The 20,506-nt window shown below is 43.1% G+C and overlaps 1 protein-coding gene across 5 annotated transcripts in view; it reads left to right on the top strand.

Annotated features, from left to right (window-relative positions):
* The window catches only part of OLFM2 (olfactomedin 2), a 55,747-nt gene that overhangs the window by 15,229 nt on the left and 20,012 nt on the right, over positions 1-20,506 (top strand). Inside the window, exon 1 of one of the 5 annotated variants that reach the window (XM_072602462.1) lies at positions 936-1,302. The exons of 1 other annotated variant lie outside the window; for it this stretch is intronic. In XM_072602462.1, coding sequence (XP_072458563.1) covers positions 1,168-1,302 — 135 coding nt within the window. In that variant the 5' untranslated portion in view covers positions 936-1,167. Of the gene's footprint in view, positions 1-935; positions 1,303-5,814; positions 8,182-10,223; positions 10,877-12,122; positions 17,050-20,506 lie in introns of those variants that run through there. 3 more of the 5 variants (XM_072602463.1, XM_072602466.1, XM_072602465.1) reach the window with 3 other exon arrangements.

Here is a 20,506-nt window from a genome sequence, read left to right on the forward strand (position 1 = left end):
AGGAGAGGATGGGAAAGGTTATGGAGAGTGGAAATGAGAGGTCCCTTCCAGCTCCAGCTTAGAGTTCTCTAGAACTTCATCTTCTGCCTACAGCCTTGCCAAGGTTGGAAACAGGGGGGTGGGGATGGGACTAGAAAAATGACACAGAGGGAAGAGACAGATTGTTTGCCCTTGGGATCCCCAGTCTGAGGGAGGACAGAGAACAAACAAAATGAACAGAAATTTGTTTATAAAATCACACTTGGTCCTTTTGGGGGTGGGACAGAACTGGGATGGATCTATTTTTGTCACTCTGGTTTCCTCTCCCTGCATCTCATTTTTCAGATCTTATTTAAACTGGCATTGGGTTTGTCTTGCATATTGTGTATGTCTTGCACCTTATAAAGGTGGGTGTTTCCATAATCCTTTCCCTGTATCTTCTGTAAATTGCACTCACTCTGTATCATGCCCTCCCTCTAAAACTTACTGAATTTGGACCAGGAAGGTTCATGCCCTCTCTCCCCCTCCTCAGGGAGACTGGAGAAGCTCTGAGCTAGCTCCAGCACCCTCCAGTCATCTCCCTCCCCCGGGCCAGTGTGCTCCCGGGTCTGGGACGAACCTCTGGGTCTCTAGAAGCTAGATCCCTACTCCAGTGGCCTCGGGAAATGCTCTCCTGACCTTTCTAGCCACTGCAGTTGCGGATGGGGAACCTGAGGCGACCCGGCTCTTTCCTTATGACTTGGAGGCGTGACCGCTGAGGTCCCTGGAATACCCCAGCCTGAGGTTCCCTTTCTCTCTGCCTCAGGTCCCTCGAGAGGAAAGCCGGGGGTCCCCCACAGAAGTGGGCGTGGCCTGTGGGGCGCGTCACGACGGGGCGTGGCGCCGGGTGGAGAGTTCCCGCGGGGGCGGAGCCCAGGAGCAGTGACGTCAGGCCGGTTGGAAGTGCCGGCTGAGGCGCTCCAGGGAGGGGGGCGGGTGTAGCGGGGTTTATAAGCGAAGCGGGAGAGCCAGAGCTGAGAGCCGCAGCCCTAGGTGCTCGAGCGTCCCCGTACGCCCTCCTCGGGCCGCAGTCCGCGAGGCCGGCGGACAGGCGCGGGGGCGGGCAGGCAGGGGCTGCGGGGATCCGGGGGTGGCGGGGGCCGAGCCGGCCCGGGCAGGGGATGCGGCCACGGCCACGGCCGCGGAGCCATGTCGGTGCCGCTGTTGAAGATCGGAGCTGTGCTCAGCACCATGGCCATGGTCACCAACTGGATGTCGCAGACGCTGCCCTCGCTCGTGGGGCTCAACGGGACCGTGTCCCGCGCGGGCACCTCCGAGAGGATCGTGAGTGACTGCGGGGCGGGGGCGTGGCGGGTTCCAGGCCAGGCTGGGCTCTGGGTGTCGAACTTCGGCGGCGCCCCGCAACCTGGCTTCTCTGGGAAAACCCTATTTCTTATCTGTAGCGCAGACGCCTGTGGCAGATTTATCTGTCTGCTGTCTGAGAGGCGGTGTAACATCACATTGTGCTTCCCCCTCATTCCAGTCCTCCCCCGCTTTTGGGCACCGGCTCCCCCACCCTGCCTCCCATGCCCAGGCGGGAAAACTGATGTCCTCCCGAGGACCGGGATGGAGGGGTTGGCGAGTGCCCCCCCGCCCCACCGCCCCGTTATCGTTGGAGTATTTAAGCCTCAATAGAGTGTGCACGGCAGCCCGACCCTTAAGGGAACAGGGCAAGCTGCGGATACTGGAATTTACAAGCTTCAAGCATTGGTGTCTATACTCCTGAGTGTCTCTCGGTGTGTCATTGCTGGGTCTGTTACTGAGTCTGGTTATTGCTGTACGTCTCATGTGCAAGCCTGTGTTTATTCCTTTGTGGCCCCTGATTCCTGTGTTACCATGCGACTCTGATGCTGCCTTACTTTGTCCTGGTTGTTGCTGTGTCTGCTTTACAGTCTGGGTATTGCTGTGCATGTCTGAGGGTGTAGCTTTCTGGGTTTCTGTCTTTGCACACCTCTCCCCCTTACCCCCAAATCTCTTCCCCTTCTTTAACTATCTCACCATGTGCTGAATATTTATTCCCATAACAAGTTGGCCCAGAGAGGGAGCTGCACTGGGGCTGGGCATGATGCCACCTCCAGAGGTGACTGGGATTGTCTCCCCCCACTTTGCTGGCAAAACATCAAGACTGCCCACAGCTCCAGGGAAAATGAATCCAAAAATGAGATTAATAGTGACAGAACCAACCCTCACTGACCCCAACCCCAGCCAAAAGTGCAAGGAAGTGCTTCCCACTGGAAAGCCTGACAGTGATGAGCCTGTTGAGTGTCACAGATTCACACCTTTACTCCCCAAAAGTGCATTCTTGCATCTCTACTTCTCCCCTCCGTCCTCAATAAGCTGCCCTGTAACTCTTCCCCCCTCCCCACTCCCACCCCTGTCTTTCCAGGGTTTGGGGAAAAGAAAATGTTGTCCTACTTTCTGCCACTGACACAAACTATTCCCCACCCCATAATTCCTGGGTTTACAAGTAGAGTCTACCCCAACTCCCTAAAATGGAAGGAGGAGGAGGGAATGTAGTCAGCATATGGAGCATTTTGAGAGCTCTTCCTGAGTCTGATTGAGGGCCTGCCTATAATACATAGCAAATTTGGAACCAAAGTCTAGGTCTTCAGGTGTGATCATATGTCTCCAAGTGAGAATATGTTTAACTCAAGGAAGACATGGAAGGGAGGGAATTCTGAGAAGATGTGATGTCTTGTTGCAACTAGAAATCATGCCTCAGATTTATAGACTGTCAGAATTGGAAGAGACTTTGAAAATGAGGAAACTGAGGCTTGACAAGGGGAAGGGGTTTGCCCAAGATCATGCAGTGACACCACATGCCTATTTTTTCCTCCTGTTGCTCCAGAGCTTTTGGTGGTTCCCCATTGCCTACAGAATAAACTACAAACTACATAGCCTGACAATGAAAAGCTTCTACAACCTCGTTCTAGCTTTAATTCATATCACACAGGGACTTTATTTTTTTTTTTAATCTTTCTTCAGCGTTGAACACAGGGTTCTGCCCATTGTAGATATATCACGTTTGCTGGATTGGACTTGAAGTCTAAACAGGGATTACTTCAGAGCAGAGTCTACCCCAGAGGTGGGGAACCTGCTGCCTTGAGGCCACATGTAGCCCATTGACTGAGTCCAAGTTTTACAAAACAGACCCTTTTGTTAAAGAATTGTTGTATTACAAATATGTATATTTATTAAAAGAATTTGTTCTGTGAAGAAGTTCGGATTCAGTCAAAGGGCTGCACTTGAGGACCTAGAAGGCCACATGTTGCTTCAAGCCCATAGGTTCCTCACCTGTGATCTACCCCTTTCTCCAGGGAGCTGTTTGATCCTTCTGAGGTTTATTAGTTTGGAACCTTTGCAGGGCCTAAGGTATAGACAAAGGGTGACTAGAAGGATAAAATAAAATTATAGGAGGTATTTTGACAAGCTGGAGCCTATGCATCCAGGCAACCAGTATTTTAAGGGGAATCAAGATCATTTTATAAATGGAATTCCTTATAGAAGAAACTAAGGGAGAGATCAAACTGATGAGAGAGGGGTTTAGATATGATTACTGCCTTCAAATATCTAAAGAGCTGTGAAAGATAGATTAGTTTTATTCTATCTCTCTCCCTTCTACCCCCTGATACAAAACTAAGCTCCTTAAGAACAGAATCTCTTGTTTCATCTTTGTGTCCCTGATAATACTATGCATTACACATACAGTAAGTACATAAAAATAGTTGACTTGAATAATGAGTTATGGAAAGTTAGACTTTGTCTCAATAGAAGAAAGAGTTGTCTGATAATTGGAGCTATCCAAACGGCTGTCCACATCTAACTGATTGTCCCTATCTGTCAAAGACTAGGTGAGTATTTGTCAGGAAAATTGTAGAAAGGTATATGAGCAGCTTGTAGTAGAAAGACCTGAGTTCAAATCCAGTCTCAAATCTGGCTGTGTGACCCTGGGCAAGTCACTTAACCTCCACTGGAGAAGGAAATGGCAAATCATTCCAATATCTTTGTCAAGAAAACCCTGTGGACAGGATTGGCATGCTGTAGTCATATTCGACTAAGCAAAACCAACGAAAACAGCAATTGCTTCTTCTAGTAGCTGGAGGAGTTGAGTGACTTCTGAAGTTCCTTTACATCTACGATTCAGTATGATTCTATACTTACTGTGAGTACTAGACATATACTGATGTATATAAAATGGCATTACATATATCACACTATTAGATACCTCCCTCCCACACCACCAGTTTTTCCCCAGAGAGATATAATTGCCCATCCCAGGCCTCGCCCAACCTCACCTGCCCTTGTTCCCATTTGAATGATGATCAGATGCATAGTAAACTCTGGAATGTTAAAGTTAAAAGTAATGCTGCCCCCACAAATTTTGAGGGACCATTCAGCACCACGGCCGCCCTGCACACTGGACAGCTCCTGAGTTCAGTTCCATCAGTTGATATGAATAAAATCACTTGTGGCTTCTGTTCTCATCAGTTCTTTATCACCAACTCAGTTCCTGTGGTCTGTTTGAGATACCAAAGCACTTCAGAATTTCTGGGCTTCAGGGGAAAAAAGAAAAGAGATGGTTTTTGGGAGGCCAAGAGGCAAGATCTGGAGAAGAAAAAAGAAACTATCAGCCAAGTTAGGCATCTGAGAAAATAGCTTAAAAAGTTAGTTCCCAATTCTGATTACATCAGTGTATGTCAACTCCATTTGTCAAAAGCTTTTTTACAGATCCTGTGTGAATTTACAGTTTCCTTTAGTGCCATGAGAATATTGGCTTGGAATGAATTGGGTCCTCATGAGAGACTCCTTGACTCCTTCCCCTGTGACTCCTGCCAGGAGTACCCTAGCTGTATCTGTCCTTCTCTGTCTCTGTATTTCTGTGTGCTAGTATCTATAGATCCATTTTTTTCTCTGTATGTGTCTTCCAGTGGCTGTCTCTTTCTATGCATCTCTCTGCGTTCCTGTATTTATCTCTATCTTTATCTATTTGTGTCTGCCTCTCTGTATCCCCTTGCTTTCTCTATATCAGTGCATAAGAGACTCAATGTAATATAACATGCTGAACCCTGGAGTCAGAACTGTTTGAATCATGCCTTCTACACTTACTACCATAGGCAAGTTATCTATCAATTCCTTTATCTGTAAAACAGGGATACCTGTAGTAATAGCTGCCTCACAGGTTTGTTATGAGACTTAAATATGTATGTGCTCATAAAGTACTTTGTGGACCTTAAAGTACCCTATAATTGTGAACCATTATTCCCTGTAGCTGTGTATCTCCCTCTCTGTCTCTGTGTATCAGACTGTTTCTGTGTGTGTGCTGCTGTAAGGCATTGTGTGTCTGTTGCTAGAGCTTATCTATATGTGGTGGCTTTTCTCTCTGTGTACCTGTGTGTCTAGCTCTCTAGCTTTGTGTCTGTGGATTCTGTGTCTCTCTTTCTCTGTGTATGACTCACCGTATGTCTGTATCTCTGCCTCTGTTTCTCTTTATCTGTATCTTCCTCCATCCAAAAGAATGCAGGCTTGACAGATAGCACTGCTGCCCACTTGCACTCAGAGACACTCAAGTAACACAAAGTTAAAAAAAATAAAGGGGAAAAATCCAGTGTTAGCTGATACCAGTTTCTATATCTCAATTGCTATTTCATGTCTATTTGGGTGTATCTTGCTTTAGGTCTTTGTCTTTCTGGCTGTATTTCTCTTCTCATGTCTCCCTCCCTTTCCATCTTTCCTCTGTATCCCCATTCCATCATTATTATGTATCTCTTCTTTTTCTCTCTGCCTCCCCTGTCTCCCTCTCTTCTCTTCCTATCATTTTCCTTCTAACTCTCTCTTGTATCTGTTTCTCTTTCTCTGGCTTTATACTTCTTTGTGTTTCTCTGCCTCTCTGCTTCTCTCTGCCCTCTTTGCCTCTCCTTTTCATTTTTTTCCTCTCCCTTCTCTCTGTTTCTCTCATTCATTGACTCATTCTCTAGCTTTCTCCTCTACATATCTTTCTCCCAGATTTTTCTTTTGTCTCTCCTCTGCATCTCCTTAACTACCTTTTCTTTCCTGTTTCTATGCTCTCTGCCTCTACATTCTCCCTACTTCCATGCCTCCCCTCCTTTCTCTCTCTTTGCCCCTTTGCTTGTCTCTCTTCTCACTCTAATTCTGTCCCTGTGTCTTTACTTCTCTCTCTCTCTCTCTCTCTCTCTCTCTCTTTCTCCCATCCCTTTCTATATCTCTCCTTGTTTTTTCTTTTGTCTTTTTCTGCCTGTCTCTAGCTATACCTATCAGACGCTCATTTGCTTCTTTCAACTTCTCTCTCTTTCTGTGTCTTCTCTGCATATACCTCTCTATTTCCTTTTTTTTCTTTCTGTCTCTTCCCTTTTTTTGGCCCTCTTCCTCTCTGACTGTCCTGTGTCTCTGTTTCTATCTTCCTCTCTAAGTCTCTGTCTACCTCTTTGACTCCTCTCCTTCCCTTTCTCTGTCTCTTCCTCTATCTCTTTCTTTGTCTCCTGCTTTTCTATCTGCCTCTTTCTTCCTCTCTATATTTTTGCTTTTCTCTCCCTCTCATTCTTTCTCTCTTCTCTCTTTACCTTCCTCTCTGCATCTCTGTCACTCTGAATTTCTCTGTATCTGTGAGTGTTTCACTATGTCTAGGCATTTTTTTGGTGTGTGCACATGTGTGTACTTCTCTGTGAATCTGCATATTTGTATTGTGTAGTTCTGTTTGTGTTGATGTGTATGTCTCAAGATGTGCATATATATCTGCATTTGTGTTATCTATTTTATTCATAAAATATTTATCAAGCACCTAATGTGTGCAGAACACTGTGCTAGACATTGGATAAAATATAAAGTTTAGCTAAGACATGGTCACTGCACTCATGGAGTTTCTACCCCCATGTCTGGAATGCTCTTCCTCCTTACCTCTGCCTCTAACCTTCCCTGGCTTTCTTCAGGACTGAGCTCAAATCCCACCTTCTGCAGGAAACCTTTCCCAGGTTCTCCCCTCACCCATTGCTAGTGCTTTCCCTCTGAGATTACCTTCTAAACATATGTATATATATATATATGTATATGTATATATGTATGTATGTATATATATATACGTATATATATAGTATATGTACATGGTTATTTATGTGTTGCCTCCCTCATCAGAATATAAGTTCCTTGAGAGCAGGGACTATTTTGGAACTTTCTTTATATCCCCAGCACTTAGCACATTGCCTGGCACAGAATAAATGCTAAATAAATGCTAATTCTTGTTGACTTACTCTGATGCGTAGCATTATGTGATACTGAATGCTAAGTACATCAGAGATTGTCAAACCAAGTGCCATGTGAGATCTAAAAGAGGTGCAGCTTTAGTGACTGGAAAGATTAGAAAAAAGTTGGGAGCAGCTAACATTTGATTTGTTTTTTATTTGATTTTAAAGGATGGATAGGAATTCAATAGATGAAGAGGGAGAGGGAAGAGAAACTGCCCATATTGCGAGCACTTACTCAATCAATCAGTAGACCTTTATTAAATACCTGCTATATGCCAGCCATTGTGCTAAGCTCTGGGGATACAAAGAGGGGCAAAGGCACAGGCAGGAAAGGACACCGGATTTTCAGAAAGTTGACCAGTTTTTCTGGAGCATGGAGTATGTAGAAAACAGTAATATGAGATAAGACCAGAAAATTAGTATGACACCTGATTGTAGGGGAATGGGAATGCCACACAAAAGAGTTTGAATTTCACTCACTAGATCTATGCATAAGAAAGACTATTAGGGGAATACTGTGAAGGACACATTAGAGGTAACAGTAGAGGTAGGAACATCTTTTATAAGGCTATTGTAATAATCCAAGCTTGCGGTACACAAGGGCCTATATACTAGGATGATGGAAGTGGGAACTGAGAAGAGGAGATGTATGCAAGAAGTGTGACAGAGATAGAATCATCAGGGCTTGGCAATTGATGGATAAGAGATAAGAGGGAGAAAAGAGTCAAAGACGATCCTAAAGTTTGTCCATTTGTTTGTTTTTTTACCAGGTGGGAAGAGCTCAGGGTTGGATTTTAGCATGGGAAATTAGGTGATGATGATTTCACTGTCGGAAACACTGACACCAGAAAGAGGACCAAATTTGGAGATAAATCTGTTGAGTTTGAAGTACCAGCGGGACATCCAGGTGGGGTGTACTGAGACAGTTGGAAACGTGGGTTTGAAGCTCAGAAGGGAGTGTGGAGCCAGAAGTATGAGATTGTCCCTCCCAGAGTATCTCTTCACCATGCTGCCTACATGGCAGCCATTATATTATCTCTTCTCGGCCTCTCCTCTTTCCAGCACACCTTTTTACTCCAACCATGGGTCTCCTGGTTCTCATACCCAAGCTTTCCCATTATGTTCCTTGGAACCAAGCCTTGATGCCACTTCCCAACCGTCTCCACACCATGCTGCCTCTCCCTTTGTAGCCATGTAACCACTCCTTTTCCAGATTCACCGGATGTGCTGTCTACCTCCATTAGCATATAAGTTCCTTGAGGACAGAAACTATCTTGCTGGCTTGTATCTGTATCCCCAACACAAGCACTGGAACATAGGAGTGCTTAAAAATGTTTTATCTCTCTGTTAAGGGAAATTAGTCAGAAGGCCAAGGATAAAACCTTGAGAAATCTGCATATGTCTACCTCTCTTTCTCTCTCTGAATTTGTCTGTCTTGGACCTTTCTGTCCTTCTGGGTCTTTCTGATTCTATGTCTTCTTGCATCTGTAAGTTTGTGAACCTCTCTGTGACTGTGTCTAGTTGGGTCTGACTCCTTGTCTCCATGACTTTGATTTTGTCTCTAGGTCTGTCTGCCTATCTGTTTCTGTTCCTCTTTGTCATTTACTTTCCCCCTCTGTCTCTTTATCTCCTTTATTTCATTCTCTCTTTCTCTGTCCCACCCCCCTCTGTCTCTCTCTCTGTCTCTCTCTCTCTCTTTTGTATTTATCAAAGGCTTGAATGAAAGCCTAAATAGCATGCTAATAATTACACCTGCAGGCAACACAAATCTCAGAGGGATTTCTAGCATGTCGAGCTATGTAATTGGGATCCAAAAGAACATGGCGGGCTGGATTGAAGAAGATAAAATGTGATAGACATAAATGTAAAATCTCACGGCTTCAGAGAGCCAACTGCACAAGTACAGGGGTGGAGAGACATGGCAAGACACCATTTGGTGTGAAAAAGACCTGGAAATTTTAATAGACTGCAAGTTCAGTACGAGCCAACATTGTGGTATGGCAGCAATCTTAGGATAAATTCAGTTCTCTGCATCTCTAAAAGCCTAGTGTTTTGATTGATGACAGTAAGAGCCTCACTGTCCTCTGCCCTGCTCAGAGTACATCAAGAATGTTGTGTTCTGGTCTGGATACCACATTTTAGTAAGGACATCGATGATCTGGAGAGCATCAAGAAGTGGGCAGCCAAGATGCTCAGGGCACTGGAAACCAAGCCATAAAAGGTTGAAGGAACTAGAGATGTTTAGCCTAGGAAAGAGAAGATTCAGGGGAGGGCATGGTAGTTGCCTTCAACATTGCCATTAGTCTGATTCTACTTGATCCCCAAGGGCAAAACTGGGAATAATGGATGGAAGTTTCAAGGAGGTAAATTTCTCTTCCATATAGAAAGATATTTTACATTAATTAGAGCTATTCAGTAATGAAACAAGCCCGTGAAGGAAACACCCAAAAGTAGTAGAAAGCATCTAGTCAGAGGCTGGATTATCTCCAGAGGCAGGTTGGTTATAGAGGAGATTCCATGCTCCTGCCTTAGATAGACCAGGTAACTTCTGCGGTCCCTTCTGTCTTAGAGAATCTAAGTCTCTGTCTCTTTCTCCATGCAGACTGTGTTGAGAAGCAGCTTAGTATACTAGATAGAACACTGGACTTAGAGTTATGAAAAACTGAGTTCAAATCCCACCTCAGACATTTACTGTTGTATAACCCTAGGCAAGTCATTTGAGCTTTCTCAGCCTCAGTTTCCTTAAAAATAACCTATCTTACAGGATAGTTGCAAAGATCAAATGGGATACTGTCTGTAAAACACTTTTTGAACTTTAAAGCACTGGATAAATATGGGTTATTGTTTCAACCTATGGCATGGTCCTGGATTACATAGATGATAGGAGTGTCGAGAGAAAGACTTAGGACTGTGATAGGTAGGGGGTGGGGGGGAGTTGCAAATGCCTGTAACCTGGGCCAGATGGGCAGAGGTGGGATGTGCTGCTTCCAGTTCCCACAATCCTGCCTTTTCCTATCCTGCCCTTTCAGGGGTCCCTCTAGGACCCAGTAGGCCAAACTCCAGCTCCAAGAAGGAAACATCTGGTGAGACTGCAGCTGGGCAAACTCATCCTGAATAAGGGAGCTGATTGCAGGGGGAGGGAGTACAGCAGAAAAAGAATAGGCTGAGGGAGGTTCAGTCAGACCATGTGCTGATGCTGCTGACCCTAGGAGTCTAGTCTGGCCTAAGAAAGTACAGGGAAGGAAATGGCAGAGAGATCTGTATATCTGCCTGCTCACCCTGCCTTTCTGAGGCCGTAGAATCCAGTCCATGACTCAGCTTGTATAATCCCAGTTCATCTCTTTGGGGTCTTTGTCTCTTATCTGTCTGTGACCTTTCTCTCTATGCCTCTCTATACTCTGTATCTCTCTGTGGTCCTCTATCTCTAGCTTTATCACAGTCACAGAATCTGAGTTGGAAGGGACCTCAGAGGCCATCAGTAACCTAACAAAGTACCTCTTCTAATACAGTTCACTTCTTGGCCAGTCTATGTGACTTTGGGGACATGAGATAAATTGATGCTGTGAATTCCCACCAAGAAGATCTTGTTCTCCAATAAAAAGGTACTTATAAAGATATTACAATTAGAATGAATCAATTAAATGGGCTACCCTTCCTCCCTACTCTCCGCCTTGTACTCTGTGATCCCATTGTTTCCTTCTGGAAGCAAGAGCAGAGATCCTTGGGACTGGCTTGCCAACTCCTCATTTCAGACCTCTTCTAGATGCTTAACTCCATTGGAGGACAGGCAGGTGAACAGGTGTGTGAGTATCAAAGCTGGCAAAGAGGGAAGCTGCTTGGTGGTCCACAGGTGTATGTGGAACCTAGAGCAAAGGCAGGCTGTCACATGTCAGCCTATGTTGGACCATATATGAGCACATTTGCATGTTAACAGATCAGGATATGCAATGGGATGGGGTGAGATGGGGAGGGTTCCTTTCTTCACAGAAGCACACATTCTTTATAACCCTCTTCCTCTCCTCAGGATTAGATTATGGTATTAGAGCTAGGAAATTTGAGTTCTAGGCAAAGTCAGGGCAATTGACTGCAGGGAAAGAAAGCTTAACTCACAGACTTAGATCTTGAGTTCAAATCCCAAATTGCTTCTTACTGCTGTACTAGTCACTTCCCTTGTCAGTTTTGTCATTTGTAAAATGAGTCAGGGGTGGAGAACCTTGAGGCTACATGTGGCTCTTTGGCAGAATCCAAACTTCACAGAACAAATCCCCTTAATTAATAAAAGGATTTGTTCCATGAAGTTTGGATTTATCCAGACTCTACATGACCTCTGACATTCCTGAACTGAGGCCACTCTGATGCACTCATCTGTGACCTTCTACTCTTTGGGTCTCCAACTGTGGCATACGCTGTACCACTAACAAATGCAGGTGTCATTGGTCAAAGCCTATGTCAAAGTCAGACAATGGGAAGAGGTCAAGATGGGGCTTTGTGGACTGGATGGCTTAAGGCGTAGAGAAAAGAACATTGGATTTGGAGTCAGAAGGCGTAAGTCCTGATTTTGACACTTAATAGCATGGGGACCTTGGGTAAGTAATTTCCTCTTTGAGCTTTCTTATATGTGGGGAACATATAAATACACACACATAAATTATCTATATCTATAAAATACACATTCCTGTATTATATATGATTTATATATCTCATATATAATTTGTCACATACAATATATTTATATATGGCATATAATTTATGTATAACCAATATATAATTTGTATATAATATAAAATACAGGGATATATATACATACATACAGGGTATTATATATACATAGAGATATAATACAGATATATATATATTATATGTGAATTATATGAATATTATCACAAATATGTTCATCTTTCGTTGCCAAAGAAGACCATGCCATCAGAGAAATAATGACATAACTTGCACTTGACTTTGTTTTGAGTGAGGGAGGGCTGTGCAGGTCACGAGACTCACTTCTTCTCCAGAACTATCTGAATTCAGTGACCAGATATTCATCAGAATGACTGGAGATGACCCAGGATGAGGCAGTTGGGGTTAAGTGATTTGCCCAAGGTCACACAGCTAGTGAGTGTCAAGTGTCTGAGGTGAGATTTGAACTCAGGTCCTCTTGACTCTTGCACTGGTGCTCTATCCACTTCACCACCTAGATGCCCCTTTATATATCACAAATATATAAATTATATAGTAGTTACATACAAATCATATACAATACAGGGATATGTATTTTATAGATTGCAATACATAATTTAAAAAAAATTAGACCTATGATTTTATCAGCATAGAGAGCTCCTCATGAGGAACCTTCTCTACCAGTGCAGGTTAGTACCTTCTATGCAGCTTTTAGCCTTAAAGAATTGCCTGGAGCACACAGAAGTAAAGTGACTTACCCAGGGTGACACAATCAGTATGTATCAGAGGATGGCCTTGAACCGGTCTCCTTGGCCAGATCTCTATCTAATTTGCCATACAGGCGTGGTAATAATAATTACATAAAATAGTAAGAACAAACAAACAAGTAAAAAGCCCTGTTGTGCAGTATTTCTGTAAGTACCTTTGGAAACCTTGGAGAGTTATGTACCTATAAGCTATTATTATTGACCATGATTCTCCCTGTCCTAGGTCCTGATGCTTCCTGATGGATGAGTAGGTAGCTTCTTAGTAACTTAGTAGCTACTGAGTAGCTCCCGAGTCTGAGATGAGTCTTCAGCATTGAGCCACATGGTCCCCTAGAGAAAGAGAAATTACTGGTGGAATTGAGGTCACAGTCTGGGGCTGGGATTGGGTGTCAGTCTGGGGGTGGAGATCAAAGCTCAGTCTATGACTAGAATGGATGGGGGGTTAGGGATTAGAGGGTTGGAGTTAAGGGTTTTACCTGGGGCTGAGAAGACATCTATACTTGTTACCTCTTATTTCTTCACCATCCATTCACCTCTTATCCCCCTGCAACCTAGTTCCAACCCATCACACTACTGAAAATAATCTCTTTAAGGTTACCAATAGGCTTTTAACTGCTCAATCCAATGGCCTTTTTTTTTTTTTTTAACCTTTTGTTGATATTGGCCAACACCTCATCTTGCATACTCTCTTCCCTGGGCTTCTGTGACACTGTTCTCTTTTAGTTTCCCTTCTATAATGCCCAATCAGAGAAGAGCCCCTTGTCTCTCCAGCCACCCACCAGCATCAGGATAAAGATACATGATGTACCTACCAAATAACTGTACTCTCAGGTATCCTTTTACCTTGCTCTGCTACTTGTCCTCACAGCATGTCCAGGTACATGTTCCTCCCCTCAATTCTAGAACTAGATGGATTCTTCCCAATCCATTTGCCTCTTCCCCATACACACAGATTGCTCTTCTAGGTCTTTCTCAGGATTTACTCTTGCCTAAAGGGAGGATATTGAGATAAGATAGAGTGTAGCTGTATCTAATGTAGTGATTAGACTTATCACTATAGGTCTTCTCTGGTAACATGGAAATTTAGAGCTATTCTAGGCCTATAATCTGATCCATCTCCAAAATTGGTAGTTTGTCCCAGGCTCCAGGAGTGGGACATGTCCTAAGGTGCTTCTGAGCAGATTGTGATTTGTTCTTCCTTCTCGAAGAGGATCATGACATCAGGAAGATGATACCATGACATGCAAGTGAAGAAGGACTGTGCAAAGTCACCAGCCTCACTTTCTCCTCCAGAGCCATCTGAGTCCAGTGACCAGATATAGATCACTACAACTGGAAATGGCCCAGTTCTGAGCAGCAACCTCCCTCTGAAGACATATATACAGGATGTTAGGAAAGTATCTAATAAACCACAGTAGCTGCCCATGGTAAAAGCAGAAGACGTGCTTATTTCAGTGTCTCCAGCACCAGCACAGAGCTGTATATGAATAGACAAATGTTGGAATAGAATTTCATTGTTTGTTATTTACAACAAGAGCATCTTTTGGGAGGGGCTCAGAGACTTGGGTCCAGTGTAAGAATCTTAGGAAATTCCATCCCCATTATTGACTGACTGGACATATCCCCACCATAGTTCAACCAAAGGTTTTTAAAAAGTAAGTCTTCTGTGAAATAGGAATTCCTGATATAGTTAGACCTGTTGGCACCCACCTGTTGGGCTTGGCAAGGCAAGAGGCCTCACCAGTTCTTATACCTTAGAGGGGTGGCTGCAGTGGTAGATGACTATCACCACTCTCTAACTTGGGAGTATCAAGTAGGGATACAGTTAAATGTAGATGAGTAGGACTGATGTTGCCTTTTCTCAACTAAATGTCCTTACTAGAGCTGTTCATGGTTTTCCCATCCAACCTCCCTTCCTGATTTTTATCCTCTCCACTTGTCCTCTGCTCTTAAAGCTGCTCGTCTCATAAGAAAGGAAAACCTAGAGCTCTTTCATGTGCCTGGGGTAGGGGTCCTGAGGCTGCCATAGCATTTTAGGGAGATTCATCATGTCTGTGAAAATGTCCCTACTAAAATCTGGGGAGAATAAGCCTGCCAGAGTGGAGAGAAGGGCATGAGGTTGGCAGGGGAGAGTTGGTTCATAAAGCCTGTGAAAAATCGTGAGGGTCCCCTCAGATTGAAGCCCCCCACATTCACTGCTATGTTTGTGCACTTCTACCACCACCAAGTTAATTAAAAGAAAATAGATAAAGCATTGCAAACATCGGCTAAAAGGGCTGAGTCTAATGGCTCAGGAGAACAGAAGACTTAGAGGGTCATGGTAGCTGTTATTCTGTATTTCAAAGGTTGTCATGTGGAAGAGAGATTTCACTTGTGCTTGCTCAAAGAGGGCAGACCTAAAATTAATGAATAATTATCAAGGAGAATAGTGGATAATAATTGAGAGCCAGTCTGACAATAAACATTCATTAAGCACCTATAACATGCTGACCACTGTGCTAAGTGCTGGAGATACAAAGAAAGACAAAGGATAGTGCCTGTCCCAAGGGGCTCACCATCTAGTGGGGGAAACTATATGCCAACAACTATGTGTGAACAAGCAATATACAGGATAAATAGGAACAGGACCAATAATCAACCAAGGAAGAGATATTTAGAATTTGTCTAAGGGAAGATCTCCTAATAATTATAGGAATCCAAATGTGAAATGGGCTGCCTTGGAAAGGGAGTTTCTGGTCATTAGGTGTATCCAGGCAGAAGCTGTATGACTGATTACATGCTGGCAGTGTTGTAGAGGGGATTGTGGTTGAAGAACTACCTAAATGATCCTAAGAGTTCCTTTCAATTCTGAGATCCTATGATTTTAGAAAAGGTGCCTGTGGCTAGGGGTATGGGAGGCTCTCCTTTTTCAGATGCTGTCTTGGGAGTACAGTCTGGTCCTTCTCTTTTCCACCATCCCTCTCATCAGATGTTTAGAAACAAATACACAAAGTACAGAGGCAGATTAGACTTCATAGATATCCCTGAGACTTGGTAGCTTAGACTCATGATGGGAACATGGCTTTAGAAGGATATACTTTATTCGAAAAGAGTAGAATAAGTCAAAGGCAAGATTGGGACAGTGGCAGCATGGAATAACTATAAATGACAAGGATTTACTCCTGAAGATTCTGTTACACAGGGCTTTGGGGTGAAGATCGATAGGAATAGGTGTAATGTCCTTAGCGTACCTTCAGACTGCCTGGACAAAAATGGGAAATAGAAAAGGAGTTTTGGAAACATATGACAAGCCTGGGACATTGGCATGATTTAACAATGAGGGGGTATACCTCAGTTATCTCAATTTGTGCTGGAGCATTCTTTCAGCTCAAGGCAGAAAGTTAATTACTTCTTGACTTACATCCTTGCATTCCATCCTTGGGAAAAAATGTGGAGGAGCCAAGGGAAACTTCCATCCTGAGTCTAATTCTCACCAACCAAGAGAAACTGATTGGTGAGCTAGAAATGATAGGAAACTTGAAAGAAGAAGGCACTCCACCTTGGAATTTATGGTACAGGAAATGAAAGCAGGGCATAGTGTGATACTCTAGGTTTAGAAAGAATTGATTTCAAAATCTTCAGGACGAAGATAAGTGGAATCCCATTAACTAAAAGTCTACTGGAGAAACCAATCCAGGAGGAATGGGTCACTCTCAAGAAAGAAATTCAAAGGCACAAGAGGATCAAGCTCTGATAAAAGAAAAAGCTATCTAAAGCAACTAATAGGGATGCACAGGGAATTCGTTGACCAACTTAGATTTTTTAAAAGACACATCCAGATAATGGAAGAAAACAGGATAAATTCAAAAAATGTGACCTAATTCTTTAAGACTAATATGAAGTGTGCTAAATTCAGAATGAGAAATTGGCAAGAGAATTTAAGGACAATAGCAAGATTTGTTGAGGGTTTTTTTTTAGTTATATTAGGGAAAAAAGGAGAATCAAATAAAAAAATGGGATTGCTTCTCACAGTGGTTGAGATGATAATAATAGTCTATAAAGAGAAAGCAGAACAATTCAAACTCTTGTTCTGTGTCTGTTTCCTCTGGCAAGGAGAATGAGCTCTGATTGTAAAAGGCAGAAAAAAAAGATTAAGAGAGGGTTGAAATGCAATATGAGCTGTGAGCTTCTCTCTCCTACTATAAGCAGAGAAATAGTAAGCGCACAACTACCTACCCTTGATGAGTTCGAGTCGCCTGTCTCAAGTGAACAACATTTTAGGGTCCTGAAAGAAACAACAGATGTGATTGCTGAACTACTCTGGCATGGCTGAAAGATTTTGGAGACTTTAAGAAGTAAGTATTTCTGTCTCTCTGGGCGGTTTCGGTGTTTTGTTTTGTTTTTTTAAGAAGAGAATGAAAGCTGCAAACCATAATCCAGTGAGCTTAATATCAATTCCTGGAAAAATTCTAAAATGTCTTGTTAAAGAGTTCTTTAGTGACCATCTGTAAAAGGAAATGGTGATCATAGAGAGCCAGCATGGTATCATCAAGAGCAAATCATGCCAGACTAACATCGATTCCTTTTTCTTTTTTGGGCAAGGTTACTAGACCAGAATGTCAAGGGAATGCTGTAGATATAACTACCTAACTTTTAGCAGAACATTTTGATACAGTCTCACATATTCTTTTGTAAACAACATAGAAAGATGTAGACCAGACAGCATTAGGGAAGAGGAGGGAAATGAGGATTTATAAAGTGCCTACTATGTTCCAGCTAGATAGCTCAGTGGATAGAGTGCCAGGCTTGGAGTTAGTAAGATTCATCTTCCTGAGTTCAAATCTGGCCTCAGATATTTAGTAGCTGTGTAACCCTAGGCAGGTCATTTGACCCTGTTTGCCTCAATTTCCTCATCTGTAAAGTGAGCTGGAGAGGGAAATGGCAAACTGTTCCAGTATCTTTGCCAAGGAAACCCCAAATGGAGTCATGAAGAGTTGTATACAACCAAAAGTGACTACATACCAACAACTATGTGCTAGGTATTGTGTGCTAAGTACCTTACAAATAGTATCTCATTTGATCCTTACAACAACAATGGGAGGTAAGAACTGTTAGTATATAGTTGAGGAAACTGCGGGAGAGAGAGGTTAAATAACTTGCCCAGTGTCATACAACTAGGAAGTATCTGAGGCTGTTTTTGAACTCAGGTCTTTCTGACTCAAGGCCCAGAACTCTATCCACTTCACCACCTAGCAGCTTACTTTACTTCACTGGCAATAAATTTGTGAAATATTATGGGTACTATTATGTCCATTTCACATGAGGTAACTGAGACTTAAGGATACTAGTCCAGTATCACACAGCTAATTAGGTGTCAGAGGTAAGATTCACAACTAGGTCTTGAATCCAAGTTCAACGTTTTTTCCTCCATGTCATATTACCTAGTGGTATGGTTAAGTGGATTCAGAATTGGCTGAATAACTGGAACACAGGACAAGCAGTCATTCATTGATGATTCTGTATCATCTTGGAAGGAGTTCTCCTGTGGAATGGCTCAGGAAGGTGTTTTTCGACCTGTACTGTTTAACATGTTTAATCAATGACTTGGCTAGAGTATGATGGACACGCTTATCATATTTTCAGATGACACAAATCTGGGAGGGATTTGGGAGGGCCTCCAAAAAGCCCTTGCCAGGCTAGACTATTGGGTTGGATCTATATGAAATCTAAGAGGGATAATGTAAAGATCTGGTTTTGTCAAATCATCTTCATTGGTATAAAATGAAGGAAATCTGACTAGACAGAAGTTCATCTGAAAAAGAATTGGCATTTTCAGTAGACCACAAGCTCAAGATAAGTTGAGTGTGGTGTGGTGACCAAGAAAGCTATTGCAATCTTGAACTGTATTGAGATAAAAGCATAATATCTATGATGAGGAGGTGAAGGTCTCATCATAATTGCTCCAGTCAGAGCATATCTGGATTAATTTACAGTTCTGTGTACCATATTTTAGGAAGGACATTGATAAACTGGAGAATATCTTGAGGAGGATAGTCCAGGACATGGGTGGGAAGACTGCACATGTGGCCCTCTAGGTCCTCAAGTGTGGCCCTTTGACCAAATCTAAACTTCAGGGCCACATTTGAGGACCTAGAAGGCCACATGTAACCTTGAAGCTGCAGGTTCCCCTTCCCTGGTCCAGGATTATGAAGTGCTCTGAAATAATGCCATATGCAGCACACATTCTGGAGCTATTATCCTAATTTCCATATGCACTGATGACTCAGGTCCCCAGATATGGTGACTGTATCCCCTCAGAACTCAGTGGACTCTCTAATGCTATTACACATAAGCCCCCTTAAGAGTACTTCTTCCATGATTCTAGGTTGATATAAATTAGTCAGCCAAATTTAATTTAGCTTTTAGACGGGGGTATTTACTATGGTGGTATAAAAAATAGTTGGTACGAAGCTTCTCCCTAAGAATCTTTCACCAGTACACACAGAGTCCAGGACAAATTGGGTTCAAGCTCAGAGCACTTGTGGCAAAGGGAAATAACTCACAACTCCTTAGAAGCATCCCTATGCATGTGCCATCATATCAGTTCTCCAAAAAGCCCGATATGTAGGCAGTAAAAGAATATGGTCCCTAGAAAAGTGTTTTTTCACAAGTAACATACAGTGGCCTCCATTCCTTGGATTCATGCTTGGGGCAGGAGGTGGAGTAGAGAGAAATCTTGGATATGGCAAAAATCTCTGACTTTGGTCTCTTTATTGTAAAAAGTTGTGATGAATTGTTCCTATAAAGTCTGTAACTCCTGAAGATTAATGCTGTCTGAAATAGTCCATCAATAGACTCTCCTAATAATCTGTGAGAAAGCCATAAAATCCACTTTCATGAATTTGAGATAATGGCTTTGGAAAAAATCAAACCTTTTCTCCCTTCTCAATTCTGGACCACAAATGGCATTTGTATCTGAACCTTGTATTCTGAACCTTGTACACCAATCAGAGAGAGGCTGGTATAGTTTGGGTGGGAAAGTCATGTGAAGAACTGAATGCTCAGGACAGTTGGGAAGGATGGTCTGGGACCTGGGAGAAGGGGATGTCTTCTGGGTCATGACAAGATCTAGGAGTTCAGAAGACCTATTTCTTAAATTGGAGGTGAAGGTCTATTCCTGGGGTCATTCAAGAGTTGAGTTGTATGTCCTCTGCACGTTGAACATTTCTCACCTTTAAGGCTGTAACAGATTTGAGACCAGGTATTCTTAACCCTTTTTATCTCATGGACCCCTTTGGCAGTCTGGTGACGTCTAAGAATAAGAATACTGTTTTTAGATGTTAGAACAGAGTAGTATTAGAAAGGAAACCAAATGTATTTACATAATCATGTGTGTATTTTTAAAAAAAAGTTTGCAGACCCTAGGTTAAGAATTGTTTTTCTTAACCTGGAAAAAGATTGAGTGGATCTTTAGGGCCATGAGAGTCTTCTGGGGATGAGATCGGAACTTAGACAAAAGCTAAGAAATGAGAAAAAAAATGTCATCTGCACTGGGGTAGATTCTGCGCGTTGAGAAGGCCATCCCCATATGTTCACTAAAGGACAGCCTAGAAAGTGGGTAAGTCCATCCTTTAGGCTATGAATGTCTTGAAGGTGAAAAGGATATTCCAGAGACTGACAGAGTCAGGGAGGTGAGGAATCCATCCTCAGAGTCACAAGAGAATTTGAGGGGTTGAGGAAGCCACCTGTGGGGCTGTGACAGGATTCAGGAACTAAAGAAGCTGCTTCTGGACCATGACTGGCTCAAGGAGA

This window comes from Notamacropus eugenii, chromosome 4, assembly GCF_028372415.1.
Source record: "Notamacropus eugenii isolate mMacEug1 chromosome 4, mMacEug1.pri_v2, whole genome shotgun sequence".
Classification (NCBI taxonomy): domain Eukaryota; kingdom Metazoa; phylum Chordata; class Mammalia; order Diprotodontia; family Macropodidae; genus Notamacropus; species Notamacropus eugenii.